This window comes from Mustela erminea, chromosome 2, assembly GCF_009829155.1.
Source record: "Mustela erminea isolate mMusErm1 chromosome 2, mMusErm1.Pri, whole genome shotgun sequence".
NCBI classification, from domain to species: domain Eukaryota; kingdom Metazoa; phylum Chordata; class Mammalia; order Carnivora; family Mustelidae; genus Mustela; species Mustela erminea.
Window position 1 is genome coordinate 12,136,397 of NC_045615.1, and position 24,596 is coordinate 12,160,992.

The 24,596-nt window shown below is 35.2% G+C and overlaps 1 protein-coding gene and 1 pseudogene across 1 annotated transcript; both read left to right on the forward strand.

The window, feature by feature from the left end:
* Positions 1 to 467: 467 nt before the first annotated feature.
* LOC116584126 lies at positions 468 to 3,116 on the forward strand (annotated as a pseudogene).
* A 7,286-nt stretch (positions 3,117 to 10,402) lies between these two features.
* LOC116584127 (beta-defensin 43-like) lies at positions 10,403 to 19,975 on the forward strand. The gene is made up of 2 exons (XM_032332065.1): positions 10,403 to 10,460; positions 19,794 to 19,975. The coding sequence occupies exons 1-2, from the start codon at positions 10,403 to 10,405 to the stop codon at positions 19,973 to 19,975; spliced, it is 240 nt and encodes a 79-aa protein (XP_032187956.1).
* The last annotated feature ends 4,621 nt before the right edge of the window (positions 19,976 to 24,596 follow it).

Genomic DNA, 24,596 nt, shown 5'->3' on the forward strand with positions numbered 1-24,596 from the left:
AAAACCAACAGGGAATATCTCCAGGAAAACTATCGAAGTGAAGGGAAAGGAAAACCCACTCTTAAAGGACTCATTCACAAACTCACTCAACCTGGAAACCAGCACAAAAACACCAGACTGAAAAGCATATAGACCATAGGTGATGGAGACCCACTGACTAATCTTGGAGTGCCTACAGGAGAGGGAGGAGACAGCCAGGACTCTCCCTGAGGATTGGGACACTGGTAGCAGCCACTTTGCTATCTTGCGCTGCTCCACTAAACCTGGATCTGGCAGGCAACATTTTAGAATCCTCCCTTTAGACTAATAACACCAGGTGTCCTACCACATTGCCAGCCATGCACAACCATTCACGGTTGCCAGAACTATAGGTGACACAACAATATCTTCACCCAATAACACTCCCACAGCAGTCACAACCAGTCTTCGTAACCAACCTGACTGGTGGGCCACTCTCATCTACCCGCATGATCTTAGGAGTTATGGAGGAGCCAGCCAGGAATGGGATAGTCCTACAAATCAGTACATCTCCAGCAGGTACGGCCCCACCACAATAGGAAGATTGCATTAGAAATACTAAAAGCACTTCTTTAAGTGAAAAGGAAAAGGCCATTACTAGAAATAAGAAAATATATGAAAGAAAAAAAATCTCACTGGTAAAGGCAAACATGTAATATAGGTAAAGGATCAATCACTTATAAAGTTAGTATGAAGTTGTTGAAAGACAAAACTTATAAAATCAAGTATAACTGCAATATTAGTTAAGGGATACACAAAATAAAAAGACTTAAAAGATAACAAAAATGTAAAACATGTAGGGGAGAGAAATGTAGAGCTTTTATAATGCATTCCAATTTAAATCACCACCAATTTAAAATAGACTGTTTTATATATATAGGTTTTTATACATGAACTTCCTAGTAACCACAAACAAAAAAACTATAATAGATACACAAAAAGTAAAGACAGTGGAATCCAAACATAACGCTAAAGAAACTCACCAAATCATAAGAGAAGAGAGCAAGAGAAGTAAAGAACAGAGAACCACAAAAACAGTCAACAAAATGGCAATAAGTACATACACATCAATTGTTATTTTAAATGTAAATGGACTAAATGCACCCAGCAAAAAACATAGGATAACTGAATGGATTTAAAAAAAAAAAAAAAAAAAAAAACCACCAAGATCTATTTACATGCTGCCTACAAGAGATTCACTTCAAACCTGAAGACAGGGGCGCCTGGGTGGCTCAGTGGGTTAAAGCCTCTGCCTTCGGCTCAGGTCATGATCCTAGGGTCCTGGGATCGAGCCCCACATCCGCCCTCTGCTCAGCAGGGAGCCTGCTTCCTCCTCTCTCTCTGCCTGCCTCTCTGCCTACTTGTGATCTCTGTCAAATAAATAAATAAAATTTAAAAAAAAAAAAAAAAAACCTGAAGACACACACTGAAAGTGAAAAGATACAAAAAGATATTTCATGCAGGGACACCTGGGTGGCTTAGTTGGTTAAGTATCTGCCTTCAACTCAGGTCATGATCTCAAGGTTCTGGGATTGAGTCTTGCATTGGCCTCCCTGCTGGGCAGCAGTTTGCTTACAGTGTAATCAGTTTCAAGTGTACAATATAGTGATTCAACACCTCCATACAACACCCAGTGCTCATCACAAGCACACTATTTAATCCCCATTACCTATTTCACCTATCTTCCCCCACCCTTACGTCCCCTCTGGTAACCATCAGTTTATTCTCAAAGGTTGAGTCTGTTTTTTGGTTTGTTTCTCTCTTTCTTTCCCCTTTGTTTTGTTTTTTAAACTCCACATATGAGTAAAATCATATGGTATTTGTCTTTCTCTGACTGACTTATTTCACTTAGCATTATACTCTCTAGCTCCATCCATGGCTAGCTTTCATTCTTTTTTATGACTGAGTAACATACTATATCTTCTTTATCCATTCATCAATTGACGGACACTTGGGCTGTTTCTATAATTTGGCTATTGTAGATAATGCTACTATAAATATCAGGCAAACGAGATTTTAAAACAAAGTGTAACAAGACAAAGAAGGTCATTACATGGATAGGAGCACCTAAACATACAAAACAAATATTAAAAGACAAAAAGGGAGAAATTAACAATAACACAATAGTAGTAGGGGACTTTAATAGCCCACTTACATCAATGGATAGACAAAAAATTAATATGGCAATGTTGGTCTTAAATGATACATTAGGCCAAATGGAACTAATAGACATATATATAGAATATTTAACCCAAATCAGCAGAATACATATTCTTCTTAAGTGCACATGGAACATTCTTCAGGATAGATTGCACATGAGGCCACAAAACATGTCTCAATAAAGTTAAGAAGATTGAAATCATATGAAGCATCTTTTCCAACCACAATGATATGAAACTAGAAATCAATTACAATAAAAATGGAACAAACAAACATACACATGGAAACCAACATGCCACTAAACAATCAATGGGTCAAGAAAAAAAAATCAAAAACTACCTAGAGACAAATGAAAATGAAGACACAGGCCTTGCAGACACAGCTGCCCTAGAACGACCCATATCACCAGCCAAGGACAACCCCACTGTCTTCTTCCACATTTCCATGGATAGAAAGCCTTTAGGTCACATCTCATTGAGCTGTTTGCAAACAAATTTCCAAAGACAGCAGAGAACTTTCACGAACACCAGGGAAAATGGATTTGGTTATAAAAGCTCCTGTTTTCACAGGATTATGCTAGGATTTATTTGCCAGAGTAGTTATTTCACATCCTATAATGGCACTGGCAACAAGTCCATCTCTGGGGAGAAATTTGAGAACGAGAATTTCATCCTGAAGCATACAGGTCCTGGCATCTTGCTCATGACAAATGCTAGACCCAATACAAATGGTTCCCAGGATTTCATCTGCACTGCCAAAATTGAGTGATTGCATGACAAGCACATGGTCCTTGTAAGGTGAAAGAGGGCATGAATATTATGGAAACCATGAAGTGCTTTGGGTCCAAGAATGCCAAGACCAGAAAGAAGATCACCATTGCTGACTGGACAAATCTGATAAATTTGACTTGTATCTTATCTTTTAAAAAAATGAAATAGGGGGCGCCTGGGTGGCTCAGTGGGTTAAAGCCTCTGCCTTCAGCTCAGGTCATGATCCCAGGGTCCTGGGATTGAGCCCCTCATTGGGCTCTCTGCTCAGCAGGGAGCCTGCTTCCCCCTCTCTCTGCCTGCCTCTCTCCCTACTTGTGATCTCTGTCTAATAAATAAATAAAATCTTTAAAAAAATAAAATGAAATAGGTCCACCTCTGGAAACAAGAAAAATTTCAAATGTAAGCAATCTAATCTTACTCCTAAGGAAATTAGAAAAAAAAAAAAAAGGACAAAATTAGTTGAAAAAAGAAAATGATAAAACTGAGAGCAGAAATAAACAGAGACTAAAAAAATAAAGCTTTTCTTCAAAAAGATAAACAAAATTGATAAACCTTTAGCAAGACTCATCAAGAAAATAAGAGAGAGGGCCCAAATAAATAAAATCAGAAATGAAAAAGGAGACATTACAACTGATACCACAGAAACACAAAGAATCATTAAAGACTACTAAAAGCAGTTATACACAAATAAATTAGAAAACCTAGAAGAAATGGATAAACCCCTAGAAACAACCAATATTCCAAGACTGAACCAGGAAGACACAAAAATCTGAGCAGATTAATTACTAGTAATGAAAATGAATCAGTAATCAAAAATCCTGACAAACAAAAATCCAAGCCCAGATGGCTTCACAGTTGTATTTTACCAAATACTTAAAGAACAGTTAAGATCTTTCTCAAATTATTCAAATTATTATTGAAACGGAAGGAATTCTTCCAAGCTCATTTTATGAGGCCAGAATTACAGTAATACCTAAACCATCCAAATTAGAAAGGAAGAAGTTAAATTGTCAACTACATTCCGGTGACATAATGCCATATATATATAGATATATCTATCTATCTATCTATATATATATATATATATCTCAATCATATATATATATACACATATATATACTTTAAGGCAGCCACCAAAAACTATTAGAATAAATAAATTCAATAAATTTGCAGGATACAAAATCAATATTTGGAAATCTGTTGTCATATACTAATTTCTAAACACTAATAATGAACTATCAGAATGAGAAATTCAGAAAACAATGCCATTTACAATTATATCAAAAAATAAAATAAAATGCCAAGGAATAAATTTAACCAAGGAGGTAAAACACATATATTCTGAAAGCTATAAGACACTGATAAAAGAAACTAAAGATATCACAGATAAATGGAAAGGTATACTATGCTCATGGATTAGAAAATTTAATATGGTTAAAATGTCCATACTACAAAAACAATCTTCAGATTAATGCAATATCTATCAAAATACCAATGGCACTTTTCACAGAACTAAAACAAATAATCCTAAAACTTGTATGGAAGCCCAGAAGACCCTGAATAGCCAAAGCAATCTTGAGAAAGAAAAAAGCTGGAGGTATAATTGTCCCAGGTTTCAAATCATACTACAAAGCTATTAGTAATCTAAACAGTATGGTAATGACATGAAAATAGACACATTGATCAATGGAACAGAATAGAAGCTCAGAATTAAATCTATGGCTTAAATGGTCAATTAATCTGTGATAAAGGAGGCAAGAATATACAATAGGGAAAATACAGTCTTTTCAGTAATTGGTGTTGGGAAACTGGGCAGCTACATGCAAAAGAATGGAACTGGACAACTTTCTTACACCACATGCAAAAATACATGCATAATGAATTAAAGATTTAAATATAAGCTCTGAAACCATAAAACTCCTAGAAGAAAACTTGGGCAGTAAGCTCTTTGACATTAGTCTTAGCGGTATTTTTTTGGATCCATCTCCTCAGGCAAGGACAACAAAAACAAAAATAAACAAATGAGACTACATCAAACAAAAAGATTTTGCACAATAAAAAATACCATCAACAAAATAAAAAGACAACCTGCTGAATGGGAGAAGATATTCACAAGTAATATATCAAATAAGGGGTTGACATCCAAAATATACCTTAAAAACATAAAACTCAATATCAAAAAAATCAAACCATCTGATTGAAAAATGGGAAGATGGCATTTTATCCAAAGAAGACATACAGATGTCCAATAGACATATGCAAAAAATGTTCAATATCACTAACCATCAAAGAAATGCAAACCAAAGAGTGCCTGGGTAGCTCGGTGGGTTAAAGCCTTTGCCTTCGGCTCAGGTCATGAGCCCCGCATCAGGCTTTCTGCTCAGCAGCGAGTCTGCTTCTCCCTCTCTCTTTGCCTGCCTCTCTGCCTACTTGTGATCTCTATCAAATAAATAAATAAAATCTTTAAAAAAAAAAAAAAAAAAGAAAGAAATGCAAACCAAAATCACAGTGAGCTATCACCTCACGCCTGTCAGTATAGCTATTAGCAAAAAGACAAGAAATAACCAGCATTGACAAAGATGTGGAAAAAGAACTCTCATGCACTGCTGATGGGAATGTAAACTGGTATAGTCACTATGAAAACCAAAATAGACATTCTTCAAAAAATTTTAAAAAGAACTATCAAACAATCCAGGAATTTCACTTCTGAGTATTTGTCCAAAGAAATGAAAACATGAATTCAAAAAAACATATGCATGCCTATGTTTACTGCAGTATTATTTACAATCACCAAGATGTGGAAGCAACCTAAATGTCTGTCAATAGACAAGTGGATAAAGATGTGGTGTGTGTGTGTAAGTAATATTACTCAGCCATAACAAAGAATGAAATCTTACTATTTGAGGCAACATAGATAGATCTAAAGGGTATTATGTTAAATGAAATAAGTTAGACAGAGAAAGACAAAATACTATGTGATTTCACCTGTATATAGAATCTAAAAAACAAGCAACAAACAAACAAAACAAAACAAAAAAAGACTCATTGATACAGAGAAAAAACTGGTAGTTACCAGAGGGGAGGTAGTGGAGGAATAGACAAAATAGGTGAAGGGGATTAAGAGGTATATTCTTCCAGTTATTAAATAAATAAGACAGGGAGATATAATATATAGCATAGAAAATATGGTCAATAATTATAACAACTTTGTATGATGACAGATAAGTTTGCAATATATAAATACCAAATCACTATGTTATGCATCTGAAACTAATACAATATTGTATGTCAGTTATACTTGATTTTAAAAAAGGATTCAATGAATGAAATGAAGAATGAATAGAGAATGCCTGTAGTAGAGTAGAACAGATAGAATAGTAAATAAGTTAGAGAATAGGAATTTTGAAATAACACAGTTGGAAGAACCAAAACAAAAGAATTTTAAAAAGCAAAACAAGCCTGAAGGATCTATGGCATTCAAACAAAAAAAATGTTAGAATAAACTGGATTCCAGGGGCGTCTGGGTAGCTCAGCCAGTTGGGCATCTGACTCTTGGTGTCAGCTCAGTTCATGAACTTGGGGCTCAGGTCATGAATACAGCCACCTGCCAGACTCTGTGCTCAACGGGGAGTCTGCTTGAGATTCTCTCTCTCCCTCTCTGCTTCTCTCTCTCTCTCTCCAAAATAAATAAATAAATATTTAACAAAGAAAAGAATAGAAAAGAATCTGGATTCCAGAAAGAGAAAGAGGAATTATGGGACAGAAAGTTTATTTAAAAATGTAATAGTTGATTAATCTCCCAAACCAAGGGAGAGATTTGGACATTCAAGTTTTCAAAGCTAATAGATCATTATCTGTGCCCTATTATCTCAATGTGAAAAGATGTTCTCCAAGAACATTTATAACAAAACAATTGAAAATAAAAAATAAAAAAAGAAACCTAAAGAAATTGAGAGGGAAAGAGTGCATAACTCACAAAGGAACCACTATTAGTCTGTCAGGGACTACCTCAGTAGAAACCCTACAGGCCAGGAGAGTGTAATAATGTACCCAAAGTGTTGAAGATAGTAACTGGCATCCAAGAATAGTCAATGGCAAATTCTGCTTCAGATATGAAGGAGAAGTAAAGACATTCCCAGATAAACAAAAATGAAGAAGCTGATCACCACTAGATCAGTACTTCACAAAAATAAAATAAACTGAGTCCTTCAAGCTCAAATAAAAAGATGTTAGTCAGCAACATGAAAACATATGAAAGTATACAACGAACTGTTAAAAACGAAAAATATATTGTCAAGTTCAGAAAACTTTAAGTCTATAATAAGATAGTGAGTTAACCACTTAACTATAGTATAGAGGTTAAAGAAGGGAAAAAGTACTAAAGTAACTCTAGTGACTTTAATTGGTTAATAAATGAACAATATATAATGACATAAATTGGGACATCAAAAATATAGAAGGTAGGAGTAAAAGTAGAGAGCTTTAGTCAGCTATTGAAGGTAAATTGCTATAAACATAAAATGGTCACCTAGCTAAGCCACACCCAGATTCTTGACCCACAGAAACCTTAAGATAATAAATGTTTGTTATTTTAAGCCATTACATTTCAGGGTATTTTGTTATGCAATTAATACGTAATACATTGTCCTTGTGACGTTTCTATATAGTAGTCATTCTATTTCATTAAATGTTGATAAGCTATTTTATTCTATCATGTGAATTACTCTCATAAAATAGAAATTATCCAAAGAAGATGTAGTGTACACACACACACACACACACACACACACACACAGCGAATACTATGCAGCCATCAAAAGAATGAAATCTTGCCATTTGCAATGACATGAATGGAACTAAAGAGTATTATGCTGAATGAAATAAGTCAATCAGAGAAAGACAATTATCATAGGATCTCTCTGATATGAGGAATTTGAGAGGCATGGCAGGGGGTTGTGGGGGTAGGGAAGGAAAAAATGAAACAAGATGGGATCAGGAGGAAGACAAACCATAAGAGAATTAATCTCACAAAACAAACTGAGGGTTGCTGGGGGCTGGGGGGAAAGGGAGAGGGTGGTTGTGTTACGGACATTGGGGAGGGTATGTGCTATGGTGAGTGCTGTGAAGTGTTGTAAGCCTAATGATTCACAGACCTGTACCCCTGGGGCAAATAATACATTATATGTTAATAAAAATAATTTTTAAAAAAGAGAAATTATCCGTTTCTTGAAAGTTGTACATAAATTCTAGCTTGAATGTGAAAAGACAGAACTTTGACTACCTGCAATTTTATTTTATTAGCCAACTTTGTTGACAACTGTATTTCCCTTAAAGTGTCCATTTAATTCAGATATTTGATATAGGAAGTTTGTGGCATCGTGTTATAATCTTTAAGGTTTCTGTGGGTCAAGAATCTGGGTGTGGCTTAGCTAAATTCTTCTCTACCTGTTATTGGAAAAGAAATAAACCAAAATAGTAGTGAACTTTAAGTGGTAGAATAATGCATTATATTTCTTATTACCTTAATATTTTTATGGGTTTTTCAATTTTAAAATAAAAAGACTATTGAGGAATCAAAATTTGAAAAAAATGAAAATATAACAGTTTATAAGCATCTATGGGTATATATGTGAACATGTATTTGTTTATATAGAGAGAAAAGTTATAAGTGACTTAGCACAAGTATTTTCAGTAGAAAAATGAAGGAAAATGTCAGAAACCTACAAGGTAGGAAGTGACTGGAAAGAATTGGGTTTAAACAGAACATATACTACTATTTTCCTGAGAGGAAAGGTGAAAAAGGTAGAGTCTTACATAAAAAGTAAACTAAAGACAAGAAAAATAATTTTATATTTTGTTTTTAAAGTACAAGAACTTGAGGCTCTTTACAGACCAAAGGTAAGGAAACATTTAATTTAGGAAGACTGCAACAAGAAGAAAAAGAAATAATTGATGCATTAAGGACTGCACAGCTTTCAATATTACTGAATACAGGGAGGGAAAGCAGACAATAAACACTTGATTATAAATTATTTATTGAGTATTTAGTGCCTTTCTGGAGAGCTATGTCCAATCAAACCCAGTAATTTTCCTAGTTCTAATTTACTATCTCATGGTAAATTAACTCCTATCTCCTTCTGCTGTGACAGTTTGTACTTTGATAACTTGATAGCTATCTGATTTTCTTCTCCGTGTTCTTCTAAGGAAAGGTATTTCTCAATGTGCCTTTTATTTCTCAATGTGCCTTTTCCCCCACCCCGAGGCCCTAAACAATTTGGTGATAAGCAACCTTTCAACATTCACCTGATGCACACCAACCCACCCCCAGAACACAGTGAACTTCTTCTTATCCTTTCTTTGATGTCCCTGATTGCCAGCCCATGGATCACACAATGTTCTTGGGCCTCCTGGGCAGGCTATCAAGCCCACCTCCTGGTTCCAGATTTACCTGGATGGGAAATAAATATTTATAGAAGATGTCAAAGTATCACTGAAAATTCTGCCCTCAGTGTCTCATAAGGGATCTTGATGATGTGTGTCCATAAATTTGATTTCTTTGCAATGTAAGCTATACCTCCAAAGCTTTTCCTCACAATCAAGAAGGCAAGAATTCCAAGACACATAAGAAAAATCAGTAACTTCTGAATTTATAATCAGAGATACTAAAGAATCCAGGTCAGAAAAGTTTAAGTAAATGGAACAGTCCTCAATAACCAGCACACACCCCCAAAGACCCTAAAATCTCACTGTGAGTTTTTAGGGTTAGGGGAGATACTTATTCCCAGGTACTACTGTCCCAGCAATTTCAGAGGAGAAAAATCATGAACCCAGACTTAGGGAAAGTCATCTCCAGAGCTTTCAGCAACCCCACTGGCTTAGACTAAGACTTCGGAGGTTTGTCTTTCAAGACCTACAGTAATAGCACCACGTGCCTCCACCAATCTCATATCTTGAGTCAGCTCAAGAAGTCATTTTCAAAGTCTCAATAGCCAGGGAGGACCTTCTCAAATAATGAAACTATGTGTCCCATTCTCCTCCTGTTAGTGAGGAAATAAATTGAATAGTTTAACTCTGGAAATGCCTTAACCTTTACACTTCTGCCAGGACCCATAAGACAATGATTTTTCACAGACTCTCTTCTCCCTTCACTATGGTTTTCCTCCTCTGTAAGTGTTGTGCATCCTATTGTCCTTGCCTACACCCAATCAACCATTTGACAAATGTACTTTGAATGACTGATAGTCATCACTTCTCGGCCTTTCCGCTAAGATCAAGTGAATGACTGATAGTCATGTCCATTGCATGCTGTTTCCTGATATGAAGGCTCATTGGAACACAGAAATGTTCTTGCTACTCAGAGGTTCAATAATCATACAACAACTCATCTCTTGAGTCCTAAATATGCAAAGACATTCTCTTCATCCAATCTACTGATTCTCTCCAGTTATTCAACCATGAGGGTCTTGTATTCCATCCTTGGAGTCCTTGCTTTGCTGTCCATAGTTCCTCAAGGTAAGACCAAAATCTTTCATTCCAGAGATATGAAAATATACATGAAAGAAAATACAAGGTCTTCCAAGAGTTTAAAAATAAATTAGACAGTTGCAGATTAATGAAGAATGTGAGAGGAGTGAATTGGCCCTCACAGGAAGAGTTCATGCTCATGACAAATTCTTAAGGTGGTCCCCTTCAGTGATTACACTTATTTTGAACTCTAACTTGAGGACTGTTGTTTGATGCAAAGATGGTGAGAGGATGTTCACAGAACACAGGAAACTTGGGCAATTGAAATAATGGGAAGTAAGTGGTGATTAGAAAGGCCAAGGGTGAAAAGAAGGCTTCCCCATCATAATCTGTGGTTCACAGAACTCTGATCACCAATCTCAGTAAGGACATCAGTGGAAATGACTTTGTGTATGGTGGGAACTAAGATTCCATCTTAACACTATCCAAATGACCAATTATACAGGCATATTATTGAATGATTAATCTAACCATCCCAAGTTAATTTTTAAATCCACCAATACTATTTAATAAAAGTATATTCATCATTGGATTTATTACAGGAATTTATATTATTATCTATGGATTTACCTCTCTTTTCTGATGCACCCATTACCTTAGAGTACATTTTAATAGCTGGCAATTTAAGATTCCTCTCTTTGTTCTTATTTTTTAATGTACTTTTGATGAGATAAAATTAACTCTTTTAAAGTATACCATTTCAGTGGTTTTCTATATATTCATAAAGTTGTGCAACCATCACTACTATCTAATTTCAGAACATTTCATCAATTCCATAAAGAAACTCTGTGTTCATTAGTAGTCATCCCCAATTCTCCCCTCCCTTCAGACTCTGGCAGTCTCTAATCTACTTTCTGTCTCTATCAATTTACCTATTCTGGGTATTTCATATAATCAAACAATATGTGACCCTTAGAGTCTGTTTTCTTTTACTTGGCATATTTTTCAAAGTTCATCCATGTTGAAGCATCAGTGCTCAATTTCTTTCAACTGAGGAATGGTATTCTATTGAATGAATATACTACCTTTTACTCATCCATTCCTCAGTTAATGGACACTTAATGGACACTAGATAGTTTCTACTTTGGAGCTATTATGGATGGTGTGCTATGAACATTTATATCTAGGTTTTTTTGTGGACATATTTTCAATTCTTTTGAGTATAAAACTTAGAATTGCTGTGTTATACAATAACTATGTTCAGGGGCACCTTCATGGCTCAGTTGATTAAGCATCTGACTACTGATGTGGCACAGGTCATGATCTCGGGGTCCTGGGATCGAGCCCCAAATCAGGCTCCTCACTCAGTGGAAAATCTCCTTGTCTCCCTCTCCCTTTGCCCCTCCCCTTGCTCACTCTTTCAAATAAATAAATACATCTCTTTTTAAAATGTACATTTGGGGCACCTCGGTGGCTCAGTGGGTTAAAGCCTCTGCCTTCAGCTCAGGTCCTGAACCCAGGGTCCTGGGATCGAGCCCCGCATGGGGCTCTCCGCTCATCAGGGAGCCTGCTTCCCCCTCTCTCTCTGCCTGCCTCTCTGCCTACTTGTGATCTCTGTCTGTCAAATAAATAAATAAAATCTTTTTTAAAATGTGCATTTAACTTTCTGAGTAATTGTCAAACAATTTTCTACAGTTGTATGTTTCATCTTATAATCCTACGCTGTGCATGAAGGTCCAATTTCTCTACATCTTCACCAACATTTGCTATTGTCTGTCTTTGTTATTATCATTATCCTAATTGCTGTAGCAATATCTCATTGTAGTTTTAATTTGCATTTAACTTGCAACTTAATGATGCCTATCATCTTTTCATGTTTTATTGGCCATTTTTGTATCTTCTTTGTAGAAATGTTTATTCAAATCCTTTATTCATTTTTTAATTAGGTTGTCATTTATTATTGAGTTGCCAGTTCTTTATTATTCTGGGTGAGAAACCTTTATCAGACATAGGTTTGCCAACATTCTCTCCCATTCTGTGAGGTTTTTTTCTTTTTTAAATATTTTACTGTAAATGTTTGCTCTACCACTGAGTATGTTTTCAGGTTCAAGCTACAAACAACTCAGATTCAACGGACTTAAACAATAAAAAAATATATATTATTGCACATAAGAAGTCCAAAGGTCAGAGAGTTCTGAACTGGTTAATCCAACAGATCACCCATACCATCAAATGTTGGAAGAGAGTCAGATTTATTCTTGACTAGCTTTTCCTATGGTCACAAGATACCTGTCACTGCTTTGGACATCATATCCAGATCCACCAAATTACATCAGTATAAACAGAGTACATTTCTTCTTATATTGAAAAGGAATATTTTCTCAGAAGCTCCCCAGAAATGAATTGCATACATACCCTCAAACTAATCACTGGCAGAGAAATAAAGAACACTATCATTGGCTTAAGCTAATACAGATTTTTGCCTAGGATAACTAGAAGAATGGTAGACAACCAAACATTAGTATTTTAGCTATAAGAACACATACTAAGATTCTGATTCCAAAGCACATATATCTATACACTGTTATTTAGTTTTGTTACCTTGCTTTATGTTCCTTCATAGTAATATGCCACAATACATTTATTCATTTTACCATTGAACATTTAGGGCGCCTGGGTGGCTCAGTGGGTTAAGCCGCTGCCTTCGGCTCAGGTCATGATCTCAGGGTCCTGGGATCGAGTCCCGCATCGGGCTCTCTGCTCAGCAGGGAGCCTGCTTCCTCCTCTCTCTCTCTCTGCCTGCCTCTCTGCCTACTTGTGATGTCTCTCTGTCAAATAAATAAATAAAATCTTTAAAATAAATAAATAAATAAATAAATAAATAGAAGGGAAATCAAACATAACACTACAAAAGTCATTAAGTAACAAACAAAAAGAGCAACAGAAGAAGAAAGGAATGGAAAGCTACAAAACAACCAGAAAGCAATTAATAAAATGACAGTAAGTACATACCTATAATAATTACTTAAAATGTAAATGGACTAAATGCTCCAATCAAAAGACATAGGGTCTAAATGGATTTTTTTTAAATGAAAAAAAAAAGATCCATCTATATGCTGCCTAAAAGAGACTTCCTCCAGACTGAAAGATACATACAGACTAAAACGAAAGGTTGAAAAAACTTTCTACAGCAGTCATCCCTGGTCCAGCAAGTGAACAGAATTTTCATTCCAATATTCAAGCATATTTAAAGCTGATTATTGGAAGATTTATTGTTCTTCCTGTAAATGTTTGTCAGAATCTGAAATTATTGAAAGAATTTAAACAGTTTATTAACCTTCAAAGCAAATCATCATGTTAGAGTTGCATGTCTGGAATTTTCTTCTCCTACTTCTTTCATTGCTACCACCTTTCCAAGACAGTAAGAACTTTTTATTCACTCTAAACTTCAGTGTCCATAAACATGGCAAGCATATAATCTCTATTTGTGAAACAGGTGAATTAAGCATAACATACTTCATCATCAAATACTTGCTAAAAGCCTAAGCTTTTAATTCTTTTACATATAATAAAGAGAAATAATATCTTAAAAATGTAATCCATAAATTCACTGCAACAGCTCATATAAATTTCAGCAATCAGTCCACTGAAAAAATACATATGTAAATTGCATCACGGGTTTCTGAAAAGCTCTTTTAAAACATTAGGCTCTTAACTCTAATTCCAAATTCAATATAAACAATTCAAAATTGCCATGGAGACTTTCTTCTGGTTTCTGGTTTATTGTTTAAGGAGCTTAGAGCCATCACTGCCATTTTCATAGCAAGAAAAAAAGCTGAACAAACTGAAAAGCAGCAACTCTTCTTAGATCCTCAAAGAAGTGAAGTCACAAGGCAAAGTGCAACCCCCAAAATTAGACAGAGAGGTGGATACAGGGAGACTCAAAACTTCCCAGAATACAACCCCACATGCAACATCCATGAGAATCAATACAAGGGTAACTGACAAATTGTAGGAAGCTCAACACAAATTTGAGAGTTAAAACTCCAGAGATTTAAAAAAAAAAAAAAAAAAAAAAACAGACTTAAGGGTACTCTCACACTACTGTGAATTTTACCTATTGGAGCACTAACAGGTTTTCTTATTGATGACGGGGAAGAAAAATCCTTTCATATTTCCAGTGGAAGGAGACAAAAGTAGTCATTTTGAAATATACTGAGAGCAATCTGTTCTTCTTAATGAAACCTGCCCTCAAAAAAAACTATTTCAGCAGAACCTAACCACTTGGGGTCTTACCAGGGTCTCCGTGACCAGGTGAAAGTGAAACACCCAACTCTAACCCAATCTACCCTTCCACGTCAGGAAAGGAAAATAGCCAACTAGTCTTTTCAAGACTTTTTGTCTCACCTAAGTTGGGGAAGGGGGGCTGAGAAATAGTCTGTGAAGTTCATGGCCCTTTGAGGGGCATAGGCTCACGAAAAGACTGATATCTAACCATAGGACTAGAAAATGATTTCTCTGCCCCCACACCAAAGTATCACAATAGGGGACTACAATTAAAAGAACTGCATGCCTCAGATATTATTCAAGAGGTCATCTCAAGGGAAATCCAAAAGCAACTGAGAAATACAAAAGCAAAGAAATCTTGGGAAATTTTAACTTCTAAAAGCATTTCATTGCAAATGGTTTTTCATTTTGTATATTATTACACAAAACAATCACATCTCTGAGAACAACTTATTAAGAAACACAACCAGGAACAGTTTTGTCTTTGTTTTTGTTTTACCTTCTCTGAGCATAAATTTAATTTTTTTCCAGCTTTATTGAGATATAATTGACATATAAGACTGTGCATGTTTAAGGTAATAATATATGTTGATTTGGCACACTTATGTATTACAAAATGATTACCACCATAATGCTAATTAATACCTCCATTACAGCATGTAATTACCTTCTTTTTTTGTAGTGAGAACATTTAAGCATTGTTCTTTTAGCAAATTTCAAGTACATAATCTAGTATTATGAACTAGAATCACCATGCTGTACATTAGATTACTAGAACTAGTTCATCTTATAACTGGAAGTTTCTTTCTTCATTTCCCTTACCCCATCAGCCCCTAGTAATCAATAGTTTTTTCTACCTCTATAAGATCAGCTTTTTCTATATTCCACATATAAATGCTAATATGTAGTATTTGCCTTTCTCTGATTAATGAAATAAAAAATTTATAAGACAAATTTGAGAGAATGTGTCACTAGAAGAAATGCCTTACAAGACATGATAAAAGAAATTCTTCAGGCATCCCTGGGTGGCACAGTCAGTTGAGTACCTGATTTAAGATCTCAATTTACATCTTTATCTCATGGTCTAGCCCCTCATTGTGCTTTATGATGGACATAGAGCTTACTTAAAAAACATAACAACAAAAATGAAAGAAATTCTTCACTTATATTCAACAGTAAAACACTGAAAGCTTTTCCTGTAAGATCAGGAACAAGGCAAGGATGGCCACCTCTCCCATTCCTAATTCAACATTCCACTAGTACTTAGGTAAGTAAAAAAGATAAAATCATCCAAATTTTTTAAAAAATGATTTATCTTCATGGGCAATGACATGGTTTTGTATTTATAAAACCCTGAGACACAACCAAAAACTGTTAGAAGTAATAAAAGAATTCAGTAAGCTATAGACCACAAAATCAGCATACAAAAACCAGTTGTGTTTCTACACACTAACAACAAAGTATTCAAAAAAGAAACGTTGAAACCAATCCCATTTACAATAACATCAAAAGAACAAAATACTTAGGAATACAAAGTAACCAAGGAGATGAAAGATTTGTACACTGAAAACTACAAAATATTGAAAGAAATTAAGGAAGACACAAATAACTGGAAGGATAACCCATGTTCATGGGTGGAAAGAATATTGTTAAAATACGCATACCACTCAAAACAATCTACATGTTCAATAAAATCTTTATGAAAATCCCAATGTCATATTTTTGCAGAAATAGAAAAACAACACCAAAATATTGTTTAAGGAAATATTTAAAACAAAGATTAAAAATTTAAGAATAGTAAAAAGTGTAAGAATGGAAATAATGAAGGAAGAAAGGAAGGAAGAAAACAAATCCTAAAATTTATATTAAACAACTAAAGTCTCTGAATAGTTGAAGCAATTTTGAGGAAGAAGAAGGAAGCTAGAGGTATCACTCTTCCTGATTTCAAAATATATTACAAAGCATCTGTCCTTGGTTTAAAAAGAAAAAGAAAAAAAAAACCTTCAAAGTAGGGATTAAGGGAACATAATTCAACATTATAAAGTCCATATCCAAAGACCCACAACTAATATCATTCTCAAAGAGTAAAAACAGAGCTTTTCCTCTATGATCAGGTACAAAACAGAGATGTTCACTCTCACCATTGCTATTTAACGTAATATTGGAAATCCTAGCCTCAACAATGAGACAACAAAAAGATGTAAAAGGCATGCAAATCAGCAAGGAATAAGTCAAACTTTCATATTCACAGATAACATAATATTTTAGAAACCTAAACATAGAAAACCTGACTAGGGGCTCCTGGGTGGCTCAGTGGGTTAAGAGGCCAATTCTTATTCCGGTTCAGGTCATGATCTCGGGGTTGTGAAATAAAGCCCCACTTTGGGCTATGCACTCGATACAGTCTGCTTGAGATTCTCACTCTCTCTGCCCCTCCTGTGGTTCTCTCTAAATAAATAGATAGATGAACATAGAGAGATGTTAGATGCTAGATGATAGGTTAGATAGATGATAGATTAGATAGATAGATGATAGATAGATAGATAGATAGATAGATAGATAGATAGATAGATTTTAAAAATCTTTAAAAAAAAAAAGAAGAAAAGAAAACCTGAATGACTCCACCAAAAAATTGTTAGAACTGATACACAAATTGAGCAAAGTATTATGATATAAAATCAGTGTATGGAAATCTGTTGCATTTCTATGCACCAATAATGAAGCAGCAGAAAGGAAAAGCAATGAATTGATCCCATTTATAATTGCACCAGATACCATAAGAAACCTAGGAATAAACCTAACCAAAGACATAAAAGATCTGTATTCTGAAAACTACAGGACCCTAATGAAAGAAATTGATGTTGACACAATAAAATGGAAAATTTCAGGCAGAAACCTCTTTGACCTCAGCTACAGCAACATCTTATTAGATATGTACCCAGAGGCAAGGGAAACAAAAGCAAAAATGAACTAGTGGGACTTCATCAAAATAAAAAACTTCTGCACAGCAAAGGAAACAATCAACAAAACTAAAACAACCTATAGAATGGAAGAAAATATTTGCAAATGACATATCTGATAGAAGGTTAGTATCCAAAATCTATAAAAAACTTATCAAACTCAACACCCAAAAAAATAAATAATCCAGTTAAGAAATGGGCAGAAGACATGAGCAGGCAGACACAAATACTGCATGATCTCACTTACATAGGGAATCTGAGAAAGTTAACATCAGTCATAGTAACAGAATGGAATGGTTGTTACCTGAGGCTGGTACAAAAAAGGAGTCAGTCAAATGGTACAAAGTTTCAGTTACTCAGTTATACAATATAAATGAGTTCTCAAGTTCCACTATACACGTAGTACTTATAGCTAACAATACTTATTGTTTACTTACAACTGGCTAAGATAATAGATCTTACACTAAGTATTCTTACCGTAATAACCACAACTATAATAGTAATAAAGGAGGTGGGGGAAAATTTTGGTAGGTGATAGTTGACTTATGACGTTAATGGTGATGATGGTTTTATAGGTGTATGCTTGCCCCCAGATGTATCAAGTTGTATATAATAAATATGTACAACTTTTACATTTCAGTTATATCATAATAAAGATTTAAAAATCAATTAAAGTGTCTATGAAAGTATTATAACTAAACAATGAAAGACATCATATAGATGATATAACTAAACAATGAAAGACATCATATGGATGGTGTATAGAGCATCACCAGTATACAACCCCCATGGTATCAGTGACTGTAGCCATTGAGCATCAGTAGCTGTTATCATCTTCAAAAGAGAGACAACCAGACATTATGGGTCCTCCCAACAATATGCACACACACAAAACACCAACTATGCTACAGCTGGTTCTGGGAGTCAAACATGAGTCTAATCTTTGAGCCTCAATCCAGTTGCCAGTCTGCTGAAATATGGAGGACACAAGAACATGTTGAATTCCCCAAAAGTATGCAATCATGCAATCAAAAAAATATAAACTGGGAAACACTACAGCTTAAACATCTCAAGTTCTTCAACTGAAAAACTATAAAGAAAGAATTAGGAAAGGACCTATAGATTTAAAGGGAATATCAAAAACTGTAATGAGAAGAAAACCAAACTATAATGTCTAGGAATGAAACCCAGGTAATAAAACTATTTTTTAAAGAAATGATCATTATAAAACTTAGATTTCAGGGTGCCTGGGTGCCATAGTCAGTTAAGACTCCAAATCTTGGTTTCTGCTCGGGTCTGGTCTCAGAGTTGTGAGATTCAGCCCCAGGTCAGGCAGCGAGTCTGCTTGAATTTCTCTCTCCCTCTGCCCTTCCCCAACCTGTCCTCACTTGCTCTCTCCTTTTCTCACTCTCTCACTCTCTAAAATAAACAAAACTTTTAAAAAAAAACAACAACATAGATTTATTTGGGAGCAAAAGATAGAAGGAAATGCCTACATGACACAGAGAAAGAAACCAAAGTGAGACATTATGACTTATGGGAGTTTGTGCAATCTTAAAAATGTCCTCAGTGAGGGAGACATGGCTTCGAGCCTAAATGGACTGCACAGTTAGAACAAGACCCAGCTTCCTCAGTTCCCTTCTCATACTCAGTTGATGATTTCTTTTTATTTCACCAAGAAAGTAAAAGCACCAAGAGATAACTTCCTCATTTTCCCATCACCATATGCTTTCACCTTATTTTATCTTACTCCTCCTTGTCTCCATTCTCCAATTTAGGGAGATCCTAAATTGGAGGGTCTCCACTCACTTTTTAAAGACTTCACTCCTGAGGTCAAACATTGTTTGTTGCATCATGAATTCCCACCCCTAAACAAATTGCCCATTTAACACAGAAATATACCATAATAGGTCTCATCAGAAACTCTCCTCTTCAGCTCACTGCCACACTCATCTACCCTATGGAAAAGACCTTCATTTATCTTTCTTCAGTACCTCTACTTTTTTCTTCTGCTTACTTTTTTCTGAGCAAGTTCTCTATTGATGTTGTTTCCATTTATTATAAAACACTTTAGACATTAAAAGATACAAATACAAAATATAAGCTAATAAGTTTTTTTTTTCTCTTTTCAAAGCCAGGATCTTATTTTTTAAACACACATGCTCTTCAGACGTCTACAGCTGCAGAATGAAGTGCAATGCTGATGAACATGCAATTAGATACTGCTCTGACTGGACCATCTGCTGCAAAAGGAAGAAATATCAACCTACGAAAAAAAAGTACTGGCAGGAAGATCTGGGTGGCTCCGACAGTTAAGTGGCTACCTTTGGCTCGGGTCATGGTCCCCAGGTCCCTTTGCCTGGTGCTCCCCCTCCTTGTGCTCACTTGCTCTCTCTCTCTCACTCTCTAACAAATAAATAATAAAATATTTTTTAAAAAAAGAAAGGAAGGAAGGAAGGAAAGAAGGAAGGGAAGAAAGAAAAGGAAAAAAAAGAAAAGAAAAGAAAAGAAGGAAGAAAAGAAAGAAGTGGTGAAAAGTCTAACTCCATCTTCTTCAGATTCCAGGAAAAGAGGCTGAAAGTGTTTAAAACTATCTTTTCTATATAAGGGTAATTAATATGATGGATAAATTAAATTCATGGTAATTGTATGTTTAAATGGTAAGATTAAAGTAAACATGAGTTTTATAAAGACTTACACTTTTTTTCACGTGTGTGCTTTTACATTAACTTCTTTCCTTCATCTCCACCACCATGTGTTATTCATCTATAATACCATATCCCAGCCCCATGAAGTACTGCCTGACCTTGGGCAAGTTCTATAGTCTCTCTCTCTATCAGTTTCCTTGTCTACAAAATGAGATAACAATAGTGCCTATATCATGGTGTTAGAAGAATTATACTAGGATATGTGAAGTTCTTAAGCAGTGCCTGACCCCAGTGTTAGCTCCATGTTAACTGTAATTTCATGGGACCACAGAATGTAATCTGTTCTCTAGTTTTTTGGAATTTATTGAATCATTCCTTGCGATCTAAGTTAAAATTGATATTTGCTAGAAGTCCATGTGATCTTGAAAATAAGGTGTATTTTCTATTTGTGAGATATATAATCTTACATAAAGAATATGCTTATTCAACACTATTATATTTCAATAATCAAGGACTTCAACACTGGTAGTGAGGACTAAGAAGAAGGAAGAGATTCAGGATGCATCTCAGAAGTAGGGCTGACAGAATTTAGTGGCCATAGGACATAATGAGAAGAAGGTATGAAAGATGATACTGTGATTTCAAAGCTTGCAAAGAGATGGTCAGCAATACAGCTCACTAAACTAGATAGGCCAGAAGAGAAAGTAGGCTAGGAGAAGGGAGAAAGTCAGTAAGGAGATGTTTCAGCATAATGGAGTCATGCCAGGGATATGAATATCAGATCACTGGACACATTTGCAAAAGTGTAACTTTATTTTTTTTATAAATGAACCTAATTCCTATTATGAGCCTCATTCCTCCTGGTCATAGAACTTTAAACTTGGTGTATTCAAAATTGCTTCTTTTCTCTAAATTATTTGTAAGTTCGAGAAGACTTGAGCAGTGGTGAGGCATCTGGGAGAGCCTTGATTATGTTAACATTACAAAGATAATCATCATTCCTGCTCGGTCTTCAGTCACTAGCCAAAGTATAACTGCTAAGTTACTTCTTGTTCTTAATAGAATTCTTAACCTCTGGGTGAGTGAATGGGATAATTCTGCCACTGAAGCATCCTTCTAGTTTACCATAAATTCCAGTGGGAATATCTATTGCTCCACCACATCCATGGTGATCTCAATCATACAAGGATTCTACTATTACTCTCTTCCCATGCTGGGAGAACCTGTGTGAGGGAAGAGGGACCAATGCCATGAGATGACTTCAGACCTATCTACCAAAGAAAACCAGTCAATTAATGTTATTCTATGTATGGTCTTGCCCCTGCCCTGAGCTCCATTCACATAAGGTAACACCAGAGCACCAAGCCATCAGACTTTAACCAGAGTTTCTATTCTCCATTATTTCCTCCCATTTCCCTTCTCTCACACTATATGAAACCCAGGACTGAAGATAAAAAACAGTGATACCCCTCCCCACTGTCTGTACTGTTCATCTTCCTTCACTCCTATTCTATCCCTCTTCCCTTTTATTCAAGACTTGGTTTAGGGAAGGAATAAATTCTTAATTCATCTGCATTCTCCAAAATCTATTTTAAAATCTGAATCCAAGTGCTCCTTTCAGTGCCCTAAAGAATGTAGTCTTTTTTTTTTTTTTAATTCAATTTAGCTAACATGTAGTATATTATTAGGTTCAAGGGTAAAATTTAGTGATTTATCAGTTGCATATAACACCCAGTGCTCATTACATCAAGTGCCCTCCTTAATATTAGGCCATCACCCAGTTGCCCCATCCCCCTTTCTCCTCTCCCCTCCTCTCCAGCAAACCTTTGTTTGTTTCCACCCCATTTGGGACCATCCCCTGCCTGCTCTGTTCTCACAGGTCTGTGCCACATCTGTAATTTTTTCATGCTTCCAAAATGTACTGAACTGCTGTGCAGATTGCTCACAGCACAACCCTAGGAGGCACCATTCACAGAGGCAAAGAGGTGCATTGCACATCGGTACATAACAGCTCAGTGGACCCCTTCCATATTTCATACACTTTGTCATTTCAGAGTCCCTCAGAGACTTCCCTGAGGTGGCACCTCTGATTTCCTTTCTCCGTTTGTGAGAGAGTCTTGCACAGAGATATATTTCTCAATTACAAGAAAAAAAGTTCATTACGACCAGTGTATGTCTCAGTATTTAGAGAGAAGCTTGAGGAATGGTGAGGAGAGGGGAGCCATGGAGTATACAGGCCTTACGTGAAAGGTAACTTCTACTCAGTTCTAGCAGATTCTTGCCATGCAAGGGATGCCAAAGGAATGTTGCTGATTATACAACTATATATCTATATATCAGATTTATCTATAAGTATATATATGAGATATATATTAGATTTTATTTTATATATAAGAAATATATATTTATATTTCATATATGAAATAGAATGGGTAAATATAATGGGTATATAAGAAATATAATGGGAATATATATTTCATATATTATATTTCATAAATGAAATATAAATATATATTATATATAAATATATATTCATATATTTCATATATCTATTTATACATATATCAGATTTTCTTTACCCATTCATCTGTCCATGGACATCTGGGCTCTTTCTATATTTTAGCTATTGTGAACATAATCTTTTGACATGCAGAAGTCTGCTGTTTGTTTCTCTCTTTTCAATGGGAAATAGTACACATTGTTCAGAATATGATAATGGTGAATTGTTTCAGACTTTTGAAAACAGGAAAAAAAGAAGATGAAATATGTTTTTCTTAATATTCTTAAAATCAAAAATCTAATAAATTAGTAAGAAATTCCCAAATACTGTGAAGTGTGTAAACTGGGCGATTCACAGACCTGTACCCCTGGGGATAAAAATATATTATATGTTTATAAAAAATAAAAACTAAAAAAATTTAAATTAAAAAAAAAAAGAAGAAATTCCCAAATAAAATCCAGGTGTAAGGTAGGCAGCTTCTAAGATGGCTTCCAATGATTCCTGGCTCCTAGTATCCACGCTTTTCTATAATCCTTTCTTGTTGAGCCACTCACTTCTAATGGATCATATAGCATTGACTCTTGACAACATGGGTTTAAACTACATGGCTCCACTTACTACACAGATTTTTTTTTTCAATAAATATATTGGACAGGCACCTGGGTGACATAGTCTGTTGAACATTCAACACTTGATTACAGTTCAGGTCATGATCTCAGGGTGGTGAGATCTAGTCCTCATGGGGCTCTGTACTCAGTGGGGACCCTGCTTGGGATTCTCTCCCTCTCCCCTTCTTCATACCCTTCCCTATGCTCTCTCTCAAATAAAAACAAGTCTTAAAAAAAAGTATGTGGCATATATACAATGTAATATTATTCAGCCATAAAAAAAGAAGGAAACCCTGCCATTTATAACAACATGGGTAAACCTAGAAGATATTATGCTAAGTGAAAAAGCCATATATAGACAAATATTGTATGATCTCACTTCTGTGTGATATCTCAAGGAAGTCAAACTCATAGAACTAGAAAGTAAAGTGGTAATTGCCAGAATTTGGAAAGTAAGGGAAATGGGGAGATGTTAGCCAAATCAAACTTTCAGTTATAAGATGAATAAGTTCTGATGCTCTAATGTATGGTATGGTGACTCTAATTAATAAAATACCATATATTTGAAATTTGCTATAAAAGTAAATCTTACATATTCTCATCACAAAAAAAAAATTAGAACTATTTGAGGTGATGGACGTGTTAATTAGTTTGATTGTGGTAATCATTTCACAATGTATATGTACTTCAAATCATTACATTTGACTGCTTAAACATAAGCAATTTTTATTTGTTAATTATACCTAGGCGCACCTGTGTGGTTCAGTCATTAAGCATCTGCCTTCAGGTCAGGTCATGATCCCAGAGTCCTAGGATTGAGCCCCATATCAGGCTTCTTGCTCAGCAGGGAGCCTGCTTCTCCTTCTTCCACTCCCCCTGCTTGTGTTCCCTCTCTCACTGTCTGTCAAATAAATAAAATCTTTTTAAAACTTTTTAAAAATTGTACCTCAATAAACCTGGGGAAGAAAAGTCATAAAGAATGGTTGGTGTAACAGATATGTTCACTATCTTGAATGTGATGATGGTTTCATAAAAGTATATTTGTCACAACTTATCAAATGCTTTAATGTTTTAATATTTAAATTTTTATGTCATTTCTATCTCAATAGTTTTTTTTTTTAATAGTCATAGTTATAAAAAATGACCTTGATGGGATATTATGCAGCTTTGGAAAATATCAC

What these genes read in the sequence shown, in the direction of transcription:
- LOC116584127 (XM_032332065.1), top strand. Translation starts at nt 10,403, where the DNA reads ATGAGGGTCTTGTATTCCATCCTTGGAGTCCTTGCTTTGCTGTCCATA. An exon ending in GCTGTCCATAGTTCCTCAAG is followed by an intron (nt 10,461 to 19,793) that starts GTAAGACCAAAA and finishes CTCTTTTCAAAG; the next exon opens with CCAGGATCTTATTTTTTAAA.